The sequence below is a fragment of the Lepisosteus oculatus genome, chromosome 14 (genome assembly GCF_040954835.1).
Source record: "Lepisosteus oculatus isolate fLepOcu1 chromosome 14, fLepOcu1.hap2, whole genome shotgun sequence".
In the NCBI taxonomy this organism is placed as follows: Eukaryota; Metazoa; Chordata; class Actinopteri; order Semionotiformes; family Lepisosteidae; genus Lepisosteus; species Lepisosteus oculatus.
In genome coordinates, this window is record NC_090709.1 from 49,168,012 (window position 1) to 49,184,382 (window position 16,371).

At 45.3% G+C, this 16,371-nt stretch overlaps 1 protein-coding gene, 3 non-coding genes and 1 pseudogene across 4 annotated transcripts; 3 read left to right on the forward strand and 2 right to left on the reverse strand.

Moving 5' to 3' along the window:
* Positions 1-580: 580 nt before the first annotated feature.
* LOC138242707 (uncharacterized) lies at positions 581-10,097 on the forward strand (annotated as a pseudogene).
* A 462-nt stretch (positions 10,098-10,559) lies between these two features.
* Positions 10,560-11,530, forward strand: LOC138242709 (zona pellucida sperm-binding protein 3-like). The gene is made up of 4 exons (XM_069198267.1): positions 10,560-10,798; positions 10,876-10,993; positions 11,192-11,359; positions 11,439-11,530. The coding sequence occupies exons 1-4, from the start codon at positions 10,674-10,676 to the stop codon at positions 11,448-11,450; spliced, it is 423 nt and encodes a 140-aa protein (XP_069054368.1). The 5' UTR covers positions 10,560-10,673; the 3' UTR covers positions 11,451-11,530.
* A 2,012-nt stretch (positions 11,531-13,542) lies between these two features.
* trnah-gug (transfer RNA histidin (anticodon GUG)) lies at positions 13,543-13,614 on the forward strand. The gene has a single exon. It is a non-coding gene; the product is annotated as a tRNA-His (tRNA).
* Positions 13,615-14,188: 574 nt separating this feature from the next.
* On the reverse strand, positions 14,189-14,261 carry trnav-aac (transfer RNA valine (anticodon AAC)). Its single transcript has one exon. It is a non-coding gene; the product is annotated as a tRNA-Val (tRNA).
* A 109-nt stretch (positions 14,262-14,370) lies between these two features.
* Positions 14,371-14,443, reverse strand: trnaf-gaa (transfer RNA phenylalanine (anticodon GAA)). Its single transcript has one exon. It is a non-coding gene; the product is annotated as a tRNA-Phe (tRNA).
* Between the last annotated feature and the right edge of the window lie 1,928 nt (positions 14,444-16,371).

Consider the following 16,371-nt stretch of genomic DNA (forward strand, 5'->3'; position numbering starts at 1 on the left):
TGACGTAAAGAGCTTGTGTATTTACGACAAAAAGCAGGGCAACAATTTTCATCGGTCTTATTGAAACTGTTAAAAAGTAAATGAGATCCTGTGTCCAAAATCCTGAGGTGCCTTTTTTCCTGTCTTGTCATACAGAATGTATCATTAAGGACAATCACATAGGGCTTGATTTTGTTAAATGCAAGTACAGTATTTATTTCCTATCTTGGAACCACTTGTTTTTCGAGAAATTCAAACAATTTGTGAAATATGAAATAGAAATCTTGCTTATCGGTGCAGGAGAAATACTGCCAGTTGGCAAGAAAACGACAGCATTTTTTTTCTTTAACCAAAAACCTGCATAGGGAGATGTAGAACAAAAATCCGCTTGAGACGTTTTCGCTGGGGAGGAGGGATGTGAAAGGGCAAAAAAATGTATCTGTTCCGTTACGAACGGCGAAGGTCGCAGGCGATTCACTCCTCTTGACTAGGTGGCGCTAGGAGGTGCAGTGAAGTTTATATCCGGCTGCAGGAACTCCTCTTTCTCAGCTCCGCTTCTCGGTTGTCTTGAAGCCGCATCCGCGCTAAGGAATGACGTCATCATACTGCGCGACACTGCGTGTATTTCACCAACGTGTGGGTGACTGAATCATTTTCTTATCATTATTCATTATTATTTTTTAAATGACTTCAGGTTCTGAATACGTAACGTCTCGTCGGCTGTGTTTATGCTTGAACAGAGCAGGATCTGTGAAGAATAAAAATAAAGAAGCTATTCTGTTTAAACTTCGGAAGTGAGCCTTTGTTTCTGACCGACTCTGAAGAAGGATGGCGGAGTGCTTGTTAAATCTGCAAACCCAGCTTGACTCTTTCATGCAGGTTTTGCTCAAATCGATCGTGTATGAAGTTTCAGAAGTTTTCCGAAACAGAATTTCTGACTCTGAGGACGAGTTTCAAGACAAACTCCTCAGCGTCTCCCAGATTCTGGTGAGACGGGCCGTGTTTAAAATCACGCAGTGTGTGGAGGACAGTGTCGGGAGTGAAATGGCGCAGCTAAAGAAGGAAAACGAATGCCTGAAGTGGAGATTTCAGCTGTGGGAGAAGGATTCGGGAGCAAGAGGAGATCAGGGTCGGACAGATCAGGGTACCCAGACGCTTCCCTGTGAAGTCACTGCAGAAATAAAAGAAGAAATGTTGTCAGGTCAGTGTGGTGACTTGTATGAAGTCAGAGTGTGTGTGTTAAAAACCACTGTATATAACTAACTCACTGGTGAGATTTTTTAAATAACAAACTTTATTTTAAAGAAAACATCTCACAATAGTGAACATTCTCATTCTCATTCTCAGTACGCATTCTAACAAAGTATCTAACAAAGTAACAAGGTATCAAACTGTCATCAAATAAACTTTGAGAGATGCAGAGTGACGTGGGAAAGACATGTGTGATGTAGCAACGGGATTCTTTACTGGAAACTGAACTGTTTTGTCCGGTTACGGTGCTGAAAACCCCTCGTTCACATTCAACAATTGTTCCACTGAATCAATTTGTAATCCAACGTCATTAGGAGACACCATTTATAAATATTGTATTCACGTTGTATCGGTCTAGATTTTTTTATTTATACTAATGATTGTGTAAATAAAAATTATTTTGATTGGTTTAGATATTACCGTCCTCCAGGGTCTGTCTGTATTAACTCCTCTGGAATATTAATCCGGTGTGTCTGTATTAACCTCTCTCTCTCTAAGTGCATTGTTTATGTACTGTACTGTGCAGTAAGTGTGTGTGAATCAACCCCTCTCTCTCTCAGTGCAGTGTTTATATGCTGTAGTGTCCAGTCAATGTATCTGTGTTCACCCCTCTCTCAGTGCAGTGTTAATGCATTGTAGTGTTAAGTCTGTATGTATGTATTAACCTGCCTCTCTCTGTGCAGTTTTAAACTACTGTAATGTGTGGTCAGTGTGTCTGTATTAATTCCTCTCTTTCTCAATGCAGTGTTAATGTCCTGTAGTGTCAAGTCAGTGTGTTTGTATTTATCCCTCTATCTCTCTCAGTACAATGTTAATGTACTATAGTGTCCAGTCAGTCTGTCTGCATTTACCCCCCTCTCTCTGAGCACTGTTAATGTACGGTCTGTATAAATGCCTCTGTCTCAGTGTAGTGTTAATGTACTATACTGTCCAGTCAGCATGTCTGTATAAACCCCTTTCAGTGCAGTGCTAATATGCTGCAGTGTCCAGTCAGTATGTATCTATTAACACCTCTCTCTCAGTGCAGTGTTAATGTACTGTTATGTCCAATCATTGTCTGTATTTACCCCTCTGTCTCAGTGTGGTGTTAATGTACTGTAGTGTGCAGTCAATTTGTCTGTTAACCCACCTCTCTCTCTCAGTGCATTGTTAATGTACTGTTATGTCCAGTGTCTGTATTTACCCCCCTCTGTCAATGCAGTGTTAATATGCTTTTATTTCCAGTTTGTCCGTGTCTGTATAAAGCCCTCTCTCTCACTGTAGTGTTAATGTACTGTAGTGTCCAGTCAATGTGTCTGTATTAACCCCTCTCTCTCTCAGTGCACTGTTAAAGTAAATGTAACGTGATTGTGATATTATTACAGTAGACTTTCTTTTTAGATGGTAGTTAGGTTTTTGACAAAGCTAAATCAGAACACCCCCTTATACCCATTTATTCCGCTATGTTTAAACAACCCAAATTGATTGTCAGTGTACTAGTACGCATGTGTGTAGTTTAAAGCTTTTTAGATCACATGGCCTCAGCTATCACTACTATGCTGATGATACTCAAATATACATCCATACCAAACCTGACGCTGATGTGTCTGTCTCTATTCTATTTAGTTGCATCTCCCATATAAAATCTTGGATGACTCAAAATGTCCTTCATCTTAACTGTGACAAGACTGAAGTCATGCTTATTGGCACCACCCATCAACTTTGTAAAACCAATGCTGTAACTCTATCTGTAGATAATCTTATACTTGAGCTTCAGTCTATATTGAAAAACTTAGGGATGCTATTTGACGTTTGACCCATATGTGCAGCAAAAATATTGCTCCACTACGCCCTATGTTATCACTAACTGTGGCTGAAAAGTGTTGTCTAATCTTGAATCGACTACTGTAATGCTGTACTCTCTGGGGATTCTAAATCCACATTGAACAAACTCCAGTATGTCCATAATTCAGCAGCCAGAATCCTGACCAGGTCTAGAAGAAGTGTTCACATTATTCCTATCCTGAGTCCTTGCACTGGCTTCCTGTCAAGTTGCATGTCGACTTAACAATCCTCCTGCTCACCTATAAGGCTCTCCATGGCTTGGCACCTCAGTACCTGTCTGGTTTATCACCCTACTCCCCACGTCACAACCTTCACTCTTCTAATTGTGTTCTCCTATCTGTCCCCCAGTCCGTCTATAATCAATGGGTGACATGGCCTTCTCCTGTTATGCCCCCAAGCTCTGGAACTCCCCAAGGATATCAGAGAGTCACCTTCTCTAAACTCCTTCAAATCCAGATTCAAAACCTTCTTCTTTAGAAGGCCCTTCATTGAACTGTTCTTTACCCCTCTGCTCCTACTGTATTTAGTACCACCATCTAGTGTCTCCTCTAACTGTGTGTTCTAATCGTGCTTATTTTGTGTATTTTTTGTTGTTGGCATTCTGTAAAATGCTTTGAGAAGCCACCTTTAAAGGTGCTATATAAAATAAAGTTTTTTATTATTATTATAAAGATTTTATCTTGTTCTGTGTTTACAGGCTCAGAGGCCAGTGCTCTCTTTGAGGCTGGGGAAAGGGCTGCTCTTGAACAGAAGCATAGTGCGGAGGAGTGGGGCTCCAGTCTGATGCAGGAGACAGAGCTCACTGCTCCAGAAGGGAAAAAGACTCTCAGTGAGCAGCACACAGAGAGCAGACAGATTGTTGAGGTTCTGAACTCTGTGCCCATGATGAAGATGGAGTCTGAGAGTGGGACACCTGGACTCTTAGTATGTGATGATTTTACAGATAAGATGAATAATCTGTACTCAAACAATATTACGCAGGTTTGTAATGAACTAGGCTGTTTCTCTGTACAAGAGCACAAAGAAGAACTGTGTGAGTTTAATCTTACAGAGCAGGACATGGATCCCCAGTTGATTGACCCTGCAGAGCAGACGACTGATGTACCTGGTGAAGAGAACAATACTGAGTCACAGCACACTGAGAAGAGTCAGTACAGGGAGGAGCAACAGCAGCTCCTACAGGGCTTGATAATCATTAGACCTTGTTCTGTTCAAGTGGAGAGACTGTCATTGCAGAGTCTCAAACAACCATATGATCCCTTAGTATCTGATGACTTTACACACAGGTTTAATGATCTGGTTACTGAGAAAATTGTTGAAAGTTTTAATGAACTGGAGAGTATGTCTGTTCTTCGGCAAAGAGAGGAACAACTGAATGAACTGGATGGTTTTAGTCTCAGAGAGCTGGAGAAGGAGCCCCAGATGATTCACACTGCTGAGCAGCACACTGAGGGACAAGGTGGAGAAAACAAATCTCAGTTTCAGCACACAGAGCAAGATCATTCCATGGAGCATTTTCAGAGTAAGAGACCCCAGCACAATCAGAGGATGAGGAAAGATCAGTCAAGGCCTTGCTCAGATGGAGTGGACAAACTGCCATTATGGCACAGGGAGGAGCAGCGTTTCTGTCAGTCTAGCATTTCAAAACCCTACCAGCACCTTCACACAGGAGAGAGACCTTTCAGCTGCAGTCAGTGTGGGAAGAGTTTTAGTCGGTCACGTAACTTAATAAACCACCAGCGCATTCACACGGGAGAGAGACCTTTCAGCTGCAGTCAGTGTGGGAAGAGTTTTATTCAATCATATGACTTAAAAAGGCACCAGCGCATTCACACAGGAGAGAGACCATTCAGCTGCAGTCAGTGTGGGAAGAGTTTTAGTCGGTCAAGTAGCTTAATAGCCCACCAGCGCATTCACACAGGAGAGAGACCATTCAGCTGCAGTCAGTGTGGGAAGAGTTTTATTCGGTCAGGTGATTTAAAACCCCACCAGCGCATTCACACAGGAGAGAGACCATTCAGCTGCAGTCAGTGTGGGAAGAATTTAAGTCAGTCAAGTAGCTTAATAGCCCACCAGCGCATTCACACAGGAGAGAGACCATTCAGCTGCAGTCAGTGTGGGAAGAGTTTTATTCGGTCTTGTGACTTAAAAACCCACCAGCGCATTCACACAGGAGAGAAACCATTCAGCTGCAGTCAGTGTGGGAAGAGTTTTAGACAGTCAAGTAGCTTAATAGCCCACCAGCGCATTCACACAGGAGAGAGACCATTCAGCTGAAGTCAGCGAGGGAAGAGTTTTAGTCAGATAAGCCACTTGCAATCACACCAGCACATTCACATAGGAGAGTAACCATTCAGGTGCAGTCAGTGTGGGAAGAGTTTTATTCAGTCACATGACTTAAAAATGCACCAGCGCATTCACACAGGAGAGAGACCATTCCGCTGCAGTTAAGAGTGGGTTTTTTTCCAGTCAGGTGACTTAAAAACACCAATCTAGTCAGCAGGTCAGTTGTCAGTCAAGTAAACTAAAATGTCTTTCAGTGCAAGTAGGCATGTGACATCCGAAGAAGGCTCCACAGCCGAAACATTTATTTTCTTCTCTTTTCAGCATGGAACAAACCTTTACTTTAATAAAATATCTATTAGTCACAGTCACTTTGTACTCACCCACTTTTGAGTTCATCTGGTCAATTAAATTATGACTATACTCTTATTTACGATTGACTAAAATAGAAATAGCTCCTGTCACAGAGTTTAATTTATGTGTATAATAAAATGTTTTTAGTTTTATTCAATTTTAAAATGAATGAGGTCTAAATTGAATAAATTTCATTGTCAATTGAATTGGATTCCTTATAGTCTTGGAATGTTAATTTTAGTCCTGTTTAATTTTCCAATTAAGACTGTTCTCATTGGATAAGCTTGTAATTGTGTAACAGCTTTTAACTTACCATGTTATACACAGAATGTGTATAAAACAGATTAAGATCCTTAACTGTCACTCTTTAGGAAAAAAAGTCACACATCTGATTAAATTCTACAAACAAAAGCTCAAAGTCTTTGTTGCACAATCTAAAGTGTATTTTCCCCAGAGAGGATATATATCAAATACAAGAAATATTTATACAATAAAGGGTAAATAATAAAGAACAAGATATCGTATGAATTAGCAATATTTCTATAATAGTCATTTTTTTCAATGCAACTATTTTTTAAACAAGACAAGCAATATATACAGTGCCTTCAGAAAGTATTCATGCCCCATTGTTTATAATGTTAAAATGAAATTAAATATTTATAGTTCTGAAGTAATCTATTAAATAAAAATGGAAAATTACTTAATTGATAAGTATTCACTCCCTTTGTTTTAACAACCTAATTTGGGTCAATTATCTTGAGAGGTCATACTAAATTATGTTAACAAGGTACACCTGTGTTCCTTTCAAGTTCACCGGTGTTCACTTGCTCGATAAATTGCACAATAAATATCACTGACTGTGAGGTCTCACAACTAAAACAGCAGATCAGATCAGTCCTGCTGTCATGAGGACCAAGGAGCTGCCTGTGGAGCTTTGAGATAAAGTTGTTAGGAGGAGAAAAGCTGGAGAAGGTTATAAAAAGATTGGCAAAGCTTTGAATCTTCCTAGGAGCCCAGTGAAGTCCATTGTAACTGAAGTGGGACATGTGTATATATCTCACTTATCCAGCATCACAGTATCACCACTTAAGCACACTGTGAGAGGTGTTGATGGGGTCTGTTAATCTAGCCTCAAACATAAGTTAAACTAAGATGCCATAAAGCTGACCTGCTTTAGCAGCCCCAGTGGCTTAATGCTACATAATAAAAAACAGGAACAACACCCACAAACAGGATAAATCACACCAATGTCTGCTGCATATCAAAGGACAGAACCTAGAGCAAGAAAGAGTAGGACAAGAAGTAATTAGATATCAAAGAACAGGACAAGCACTCAGGTGGTGAAACAAACTTTCTTCTGACTGTATATAAGAATTGGGAAACCCTTGCGGTTTGTCTGTTTTGTGGGGCAGACCCAGCACGCATTGTCAGACTTATTGAGCTCAATAAAACTGAATCTGCACAAGACTGTGTCCTTCTCCTCTGATGAAGAATTTCCCACAACAGTTGGCGTAGTCGACAGGATTCTCCAAGTCTTCGGTAATTCCCAGACAGCACACAGGGTGAGTATATTTTTTATGTTACCACACAATTAGGTTACCGAAAAGGAAGGACCGGAAACATACAGAGAATATAAAGAATCATTTATAGGGAAAAGAGTAAGGACACGCCTCTGAGATTCAGGGTAAAAATACCTTAACCGAGACAAGACATGATTCCTCTGAGCTTGGTTTTGAAACCAAGACAAGACGTGGTTCCTCTGAGCTCTGGGCGGGTCTCTAAACCAGGGAGCTTTCCCCCTGGGGCGAGGCAAAGTCCCTAAACGGAACAAGGTGAGCTAAGCGACGATATTGTGCCAGCAAGATTCCCTCTGAGTCCAGACAGGCACCCCTAAGGTTAATAATATTATTAAGATTATATTATTAACAATATAAGTATAGACCAGTTGTGCTAGCAGTTTAATCACCAGTGACTGCTGAACTGAGTGTTAACTGAGGAGTTGGCCCTGTACGCTAACACCAGACTCATATTCACTGACTGCTTCACAAGGATACTTGTAAGTGTGCTGGCAGCTCCGCTTTTAACAATTTATTAAAATGCTAACAATATGTAAAATAAAAACAACAGCACCGTTAAATGCTGGGGAGACGGGTAGTTTTTTTTTTACAGTCAGATTCCAATCTCTAATGCTGTGTGTGAGAGCTTGTAATGTAAGTTTACTTTTCTCACATTTTCTGACAACTATTCCAAAGGGGCACCCTGTCAACTCGTTATACTTTTTAAAATGTCTGCCTGCATGTTTGATTTTTGTCGTTTTATTTAGAAAAAGTTCAATATTGATCATAACTAAAGAAAATTAGGATCACGAATAAAAAAAGGGGCTAAAGATATGAGTCGCTCTTGAATCAGAGCTGGGTGACACGGGCTTCTGTTCTGATATAGTTGTACGAGAAGCAGGAGGAATCACTTCTCTCCTATGGAGCATGAGCTGAATCAGGAGGGAGACATTTCCTATACTCGTGCATATGTCAACGTTTGACCTACATCGTAAAACTAAAACTAAATTAAAAACTAACATTAAGTTGTCAGAGACATTCATTTATATACGAAAAAGAGACAAAGTAATAATTCTACATTAACTTGTCCTACACTGATCAGACTAATTGAAATGTATGGATGCCCGTTTCCGCCAGGGAGTAAAAATAAAACGCGCTATGGTATCTCAGGATTCCGACTTAGTAACTCAGAATTCCAACTTTATATCTCAGAATTTCAAATTAAAAACTCAGAATTGCGACTTTATATCTCGTAATTTTGACTTTCTATCTCACATTCGCGATTTCGAAATAGCCCATATTTCATTGTCTGTCCTTTCGTTATTGTAATGGATTCAGGTTCTAAGGGCTTGTGCCCTCGCCACTCCCACCCTAGTTCGTGCCTCACTGCATTGGCTCGAACCCAGGTCTTGCCAGCTGAGCTTAAGAACACTTTCTTTAGCCCCGGCGGCCAGCATCCCTGTTATGCGCAGGGGAGGGCGGTGCCATCACCACACTGCAACCAGATCGTACAAATTGTATGTTGCAAAGGAACAAGTAATAGGTTTATTCAATGCTGAAAAAAAAGAAAGAAAACACAATGATCATAGGATCTATAGGCCTGAAGACTTGATAAAAATCCGGATGGAATAGCGGCTTTTAAAAAAAATATTTAAACACCAGAAATACAAAAACAGACACAGAATATGAAATAAGATACAGAAGCGGCGAGGGCACAAGCCCTAGAACCTGAATCCATTACAATAATAAAAGGACAGACAATGAAATATGGGCTATTTCGAAGTCGCAAATGTGAGATATAAAGTCAGAATTCTGAGTGTTTAAGTCGCAATTACGAGATATAAATTCGGAATTCTGAGTTTCTAAGTCGCAATTCTGAGATACCATAGTTTTATTTTTTACTCCCTGGCGGAAACGGGCTTCCATAGGTTCTCAGTGCTGCGAAGCAAAAGCAATCTGAAAAATCAGACAAATTATTATCAGATCATGTCAAAAGCTGATCAGTATTTCTTTACTGGGAAGCAAAGAAATGCTTGTATTACACATTTTAATATGACATGCAAAAATGAAAAATAGTAAACTTATTTTAATTGCGTTACATGTTGATAGAACAGCCCCCTTGATAAAGTAAAGTGTGGACGGACGTGTCGCATGTTCCGTACTCTGTCTGACAGTGAGTTTAACACACTGTCCTCGTAAATTAGAAACTAATTGAACAATAAATTCATCTGAGCCAAATCTACACGTGTGGGTGATTTAATTCTGTCTAAATTGCGTGGAACTCCTCCGCTGAGGTCGGATACACACGGGAAAGTGTTCAGGCGGCTTCCCGGAGTCCCGCCTCAGACTGGAAGCAGGTTCTAATTAGACGCTGAGAACAAGAGTCTCTGTGTGTAATTGATTGTGTTGATTGAGCGGTAGTGTGACCATGTGTGTGGTAGAAGGTCCTGCCAGTATAAAAACCTAGTCACCGCGTTCACACTTTATGCTTTCTTGCTTCAACACAGTTTGGTGGTTTACTTATTTTACTCCTGTAGCAATTTAGCGGGACGTTAATTTGGCGATGCGCTCGTTTCTCTTTGTGCTGTGCCTGTGCACAGGGGCCGGGCTCCCCGCATTGATCTCCGCCGGGCCGGCTGGCTGGGACTCTCGGGCATCAAGAGCGTCCTGTTTCCTCCCCAGCGAGGGCGGCAGCCGGCTCGCCCGGCCATCGGGGGCACCCGAGGAGTGGCCGTGTGGTGCGACTCCAGCAGGATGAACGTGAGGGTCAGTCGGCTCCTGTTCGGCTTCAGCTGTCGGCCATCGGAGGTGACCTTGGGCAACTGCAGCGTCAGCCGAACCACAGGCCGTTACTTCTACTTCATCTACGGGCTTCACGAGTGCGGTACCGAGCGATCGGTAAGCGGGTCTTCCTCTACAGGCAGTGTATCGATGTGAGCTGTAGGGCTAGTGTCAGGGTTGCCTTTCCTGGGAATACCCCTTCCTCTGTGACCTTGCAGGTTGTCCAGGGCCGCCTGGTGTACTCCAACACTCTCCGCTATGCCCCGCCCTCCTCCAGTGCACCTGTGCATCGCTTCATTCCCTTCTCTGTGCCGGTCAAGTGCTCCTACAACAGGTAGGCAGGGCTCTGCTGCTGCTGAGAAGCCGCTGGGAAAGTGTCCAGAAGCCCCTCATCCCCTCTGTCCTGCAGGTTCCACTACTCCTACAAGGTTGGCTATGTCCCCACGTGGGCCAGGAGAAGGACCTTCTTCAAGGACCTAAAGAACAAGCACAGCTTTGTGCTGCTCACCACCAACTGTAAGCTCCTTGAGTGAGTGGCTCCTCCTGCCTGCAGGGGGTGCTGTGTACAGGTGTAATGCTGCCTCTCTCTCTCCAGCCCACTGGGTCCGGCTCTCTCCTAAGGATGAGTACTTCCTGGGTCAGCCCATGTACTTCCAGGCCACTGCCTACTTTGCCACAGTGGAGCAGAGGCTGTACATCCACTCGTGTTACGTAACAGAGAAACCGGACCAGCACTCCCAGCCCCGTTTCCCTGTGATCGACAACTTGGGGTACGGCCCCTTCTGGGAGGGGAGGTGGGCAGGGGCCCTGAGAGCCTGCAGGGGTTCATCCTTGTCCTTGTCCCCAGGTGCATGGTGGACAGCAAGGCAGATGGCTGCCTGTCCAGGTTTGTCCCCTCCAAGCAGAAGGATGTGCTCCGCTTCACGATTGATGCCTTCCTCTTCCAGAAGAAGCTGTCCAGGAAGGTGCTGCTCTCAAAGGCTGCTCAGCCTTCTTGCTCTACTGATCCATTGTCTGCTTTTTCATTCATGATCTAGATGTGAACTAGACTGTGGCAGCTGTAGTGCCTAGAGCTGCCAGCTTGCCTTCACTGATGGCAGAAGGTCCTTCTCTGTCCCTCTATTGGCCTTGATCCCTTAATGCTGTGACCTTCCCTCTTGCAGCATGAAGTGACTGAGCTGTACATGCACTGTGTCATGGCTGTGGCTCCTGCTAAAGCAACACCAGGGACCAAGTCCTGCACCTACAGCAGAGCTCCAGTGAAGATGCTGAGAGCACCAGTGAGGATGTGGAGGGAGCAGAGGACTTTGGAGATGTTGGCCAGTGGACAGGTAGGGTCTGGCAGGAGGAGCTCCTGTAGGGGTGCGTGTCCTGCAGTTCAGCTGGATTGTTCTCCTTCTTCCTCCCCAGGTGCCTGAATGAAGGCTCCAGCCTGGCCCTTGTGACTCTCCTGCCTCCACTTGCCTTGTAATGGCAACATCTCAATAAAGCTGTGAAAGACCCTTCTGCCTACCCTTGTTTCTTTATGGTTTATAGGTTTGAATGGGGTGGAGGAATTCAAGGGAAGTATTTGTGGGGGTTCCCCTTTCAAGAATGCTTCCCGTATTGCTGCCAATGAGGACTGAAAATGGCTGGAGTAATAAAGCGTTGTACTGGGGGAAGATAGCCGCACTATTCCTTGGGCAGGTCATTGTGACTTTTTTTTACTGGGGGAGAGACAGAGGTGTTCAATATACTGGCAGTCCTCCTGTTTCCTAGAGGGGTAGTGCTTATGGAGTGTGAGTTGCTACTGTAGTGCCCAGTAAGAGTGAGATCTGAGGTCCTATTCTAGGCTGCACAAACTGACTAAAAGAAACACAAGGAAGGGATTGTCAACAGGGGCTTGGTGTAAAGTAGGCCTTCCCTTCCTTAGCAGTGGAACAATTCTGGTGCCCAAACATCAGTGAATAAAGGTACAGTTAGAATCTTGGAGGTCTTGTCTTATGGGTGTTGGTTTCACAGTATTGGACAGTCACGGGAAGTATTAGGATTGAAACTGGAGATCCCAGTACTTGATCCGGAAGACAAGTGTTCACAACCACCTCTACCAGCAGCACAGACTGCGTAGATTGAGACTGAACCCTTACTACACAAAGCCTCTCCACTGTTTCAGTGTCCCATGTCATGAATTTCAAGTGAATCCTAGTCTCCCGTTGTGACTACCTATAATTTGCACAAATCCTGCTGGCCCACTAACACTGTTAATTTTTAGCCCTACTGCCCTGCCCTATTAAAGTTTCAAGGATTTAGGATAAACTATTTTATATAATGGTTCCAAAGGTGGCTTCTCAAAGCACTTGTCTTAATTACAATAAGAATACACAGGATAAAACAATTCCAATAGACAGAGGAGACCATGGATGGTGGTACTAAGGAAAGTAGAAGCAGAGGGCTAAAGAATGGAACCAGTTCAGTAAAGGCTCTTCTACGGAACAAGGTGTTGAGTCTGAATTTGAAGGAGTTTAGGGAAGGTGACTCTGGTATCCTTGGGGAGAGAGTTCCAGAGCTTGGGGGCATAACAGGAGAAGGCCTTGTCACTCATACAGTGTAGACGGGCTTGGGGGACAGTTAGGAGACCAGAATTAGAAGAGTGAAGGTTCTGAGGTGGGGAGTAGGGTGATGATAGATCAGACTGCTACTGAGGTGCAACTGAAATGTGACGGCATGTTCTACAATTTATGCAAGAAAGGGTAATGTTAGGCTTTTATGGACCGTTGGTACAACAGCAGTGCTCAAGGATTCATTTCTAATATTGAGGACAATGGGTTATATACCCATCGTTCTTACCAAAGGATCAGAGACCTTTTGCTATATAAAAAGACTCCTTTCCACCACTAATTTATACAGGTTTGGTTCATTTGGGTTTTATCAGTTAAACATTTCAGTGAAGTCATTGTCCTGCTCGCGGCCGAGCCCGACACACTGTACCGTCTGGTTTCTGTCGCTGGGCGCTCACCCTGCGGTCCATATGGGTCCTAATGCCCCAGTATATGGTAGTGGCAATTTCCCTAAGGAAACAAATACTCCACATTAGTCTGAATGCCACATTCTTCATTGGTCCCATTACATCAAAGAAAAACAAAACTACTCACTCTTTAATCTCGTCTAATCCAAGACGCACCGAATATCACAGTCTTCTTTTAACACGCGTGCTGTGATTCCTCTATGTAGCAGAAATGACAACCGAGGAGCCGAGAGATTATTTCAGCATTTCGCGTCTGAACGGAAAACACAAACGACCAACTTGGAATGACTTGCTTTTGACGCTTTTCAAAGCCTTCTTTGTGCACGACGACTGCGCCACCAAGCAAACTACATAAATATGAGAAAACACGCAAGAGAGTTGTCACTCAGAGTGTCGAAGGGTCGATGTATTCTGGGGATCAGTTGAAATGCAACGTCAGGACTTTTCCGAATTATGTCACACGAAGAGAGCACAGCCCTTTCCGCCCTGCCGCGTGTGTCTCGGTAACTCGCTGTGATCGTATAGTGGTCAGTACTTTGCGTTGTGGCCGCAACGACCCCGGTTCGAATCCGGGTCACGGCAGAATAGGGGCGTCTGCTTTTACTACTCGCACGAATGAAGGCAAAAAAAAGCCAATCGACGTGAACGAACGGCGCTTTACAGAGGGGTACTGCCTGACTGGATCGTTGATGAACGACAGAGGCCACTCCGACCTCTTCTCGGTTTTCTTCAATGACTTACTAAGGATCTTCTTCACATTCGCCCATGCAGGGGAAGCCAGTTACACCAAAGCAAACGCAGGAAAGTGCATTTCAAGCAGAGACCAGGAGGGACTTGTTTACACCGAGAGTGGGCGGAGAATGGAACAATGCGCCCAGCCCTGTTGCTGGAGCCGATTCTTGATGAGCTCTTGGGCTCACTAAGAGGCCCCCGCTGGATGCTAATCTTTCTGTTGTTCTTGCAGGTCCTGCGCTGCTTTTGAGCCGACAGAGCTCGACCTGGTCTGTCGGCACAGCCCAATTGCAAATGATCGGCTCCGCGTACAGAAGGAACGTGCGTTTGGTACAAGAGTGCACGAAGGCACCGGAAATACATTGGGAACAAATGACCGGTCGCTCAAGACCTCTGTGAAGTACAGGAGCGTGCAAAACGAGGCTGTTTCCGCCCGGTCTCGAACCGGGGACCTTTCGCGTGTTAGGCGAACGTGATAGCCGCTACACTACGGAAACCTGTAGGGACTGCTGCTGGTGTCTCGCTTGCGTTTCGGGCTGAGAAAGGGACACGTCACTTTAGGCAGGTGGCGCTGGAGAGAGGAACAAAGGGCGCGATGAAACAAAATGCCGAAACCCGGGATCGAACCAGGGACCTTTAGAACTTCAGTCTAACGCTCTCCCAACTGAGCTATTTCGGCAGTGCGCAAAGCCCACAGCCACCTGCTCCAGCCTTCCTGTGTTGTGGCATGAGCGCACCAAGAGTAGCGGGAGAGTGTTGCAGGAACGTCACTCAGAAGGAAAGCCACCCAGCTGCGCCCTCTGAGCTCTGTCCAGCGCATCTTCCTCGCATGGACTCCTGCCTGCGACGGGCAGGAAACAATTAGCAAGAACAGAACGACACGCCATGGGTGTCTCATGACCGCACCTTAGGTTGTGACACGTGCAGGTGTGAGGGGTTGCCGGGCTACTTTGGAGCAGAGCTTGGGCGGAGGGGGGGCGGGAAAGCAGACAAAGAGGTGACACCTCAAGGTCTGCACGATCACAGCTCTCCGCCGCCCCAGGCTTCCGCTCGATAAGCTACTGGACACACCCGCCCCTCCTCACACAGACCGTGGAAAAGCCCCCGAGTGGGAGGGCTCTCTCTTCCTCCCAGGAGCTCTTGGACACGACGCCCAGACAGGGCGCGGGGAGCCGCTGCCTGCAAACACGGCTCCAGGCAGGACTCCACTCCGCAGGAGCCACAAAGCAGAGGAGATGAGGGCAGCTTAGCTCCTGTGCAGAGACCTGAGCTGTTGTTGCTGTGGATGCTGTCTTTTCTGCACTCGGGGTAGGAGTGAATGTTGAGTTGCACTTAGAAATGAAGCAGAGCACTTCAACGGCACGGGTGTGTGTGTGTGCGTGCGCCCTGGTGATTCTGGGAGACAGATCGAACCTGGGCTAAAAGAGAGGGGGCTTAGCCCTCTTCCATTTGCTAGTTCAAAGTTGTACAACCCCTTTGTATCTGCTAGGCGGCGCAGTCATCGTGCACAAAGAACGCTTTGAAAAGCATCAAAGGCAAGTCATTCCGAGTTGGTCGTTTGTGTTTTCCGTTCAGACGCGAAATGCTGAAATGATCTCTCGGCTCCTCGGTTGTCATTTCTGCTCCGTAAAGGGATTACAGCACGCGTCGGCTTCCAGCACGGTGGGTCGGGACACGATGCCGGGGGTCGGAGAGAGCGATGTCTTCCTCGTTAGTATAGAACCTGTCACCTGTCCCCACCTGTCACGCGGGAGACCGGGGTACATCAGGACGCGCATTGAAGTGAAAGCAGGATAGGCTGCAACATGCACTGTGCAGATCCCGCCACACTAAGAGGTGAGTGGGTCTGTTCGATTACAGCGCTAGGCGAATCCCCAATCCCCTTTTGTGCCTGGCGACAAAAGATGTCTGTTTCCGCCCGGTTTCGAACCAGGAACCTTTCACGTGTGAGGCGAACGTGATAAGCACTACACTACGGAAACGGTGGTAAGACGTGCCCAGCGGCCCAGCGCTGAGCTTCGCCAATGCGATTTAGCTGCTTCCAGTGCCTTTATTGGAGTGCGCTGATGGACCGTGCTCTCTCTCCAGAGACCAGCATGCTTGTCATGGACGGAGCAGGAAAGGCGGCGCCACATTCTACAGCCCTCTCCACGCAATCGACGAAATCGGGCTACTGAAGTGGAGAAAATCGCCTCTCCAGAAAGTGCAAATATCATCTTGGAGACTATAAATCCTATTGCCGAAGGTCAGCCCTGTCTACCAGAGTAACCCTCCCACAGCGATGATCAGCTCGTCTCACACGCGAGAAGTTTCGGTTGGAAACAAGCGCCCCCTCTTCTCGCACGTTTTGCACGTTCGAGTAGTTTTAATGCGGCTCTTTCGTACACGGTGCTGATCTTTTGGAAAGCAGGAGGCAAAACCGAGTCGAACCGCCTGGGTGAAAACCAGGAACCCTAACCGCTAGACTATATGGCAGCGAACAACCATGCTGTTCCCGGCATCATGCAAGCAAACTACATAAATATGAGAAAACACGCAAGAGAGTTGTCACTCAGAGTGTCGAAGGGTCGATGTATACAGGGGCTCAGTTGAAATGCAACGTCAGGA

What these genes read in the sequence shown, in the direction of transcription:
- LOC138242709 (XM_069198267.1), top strand. Translation starts at nt 10,674, where the DNA reads ATGTACTTCCAGGCCACTGCCTACTTTGCCACAGTGGAGCAGAGGCTG. An exon ending in CCTGTGATCGACAACTTGGG is followed by an intron (nt 10,799 to 10,875) that starts GTACGGCCCCTT and finishes CCTTGTCCCCAG; the next exon opens with GTGCATGGTGGACAGCAAGG. An exon ending in AGAAGAAGCTGTCCAGGAAG is followed by an intron (nt 10,994 to 11,191) that starts GTGCTGCTCTCA and finishes TCCCTCTTGCAG; the next exon opens with CATGAAGTGACTGAGCTGTA.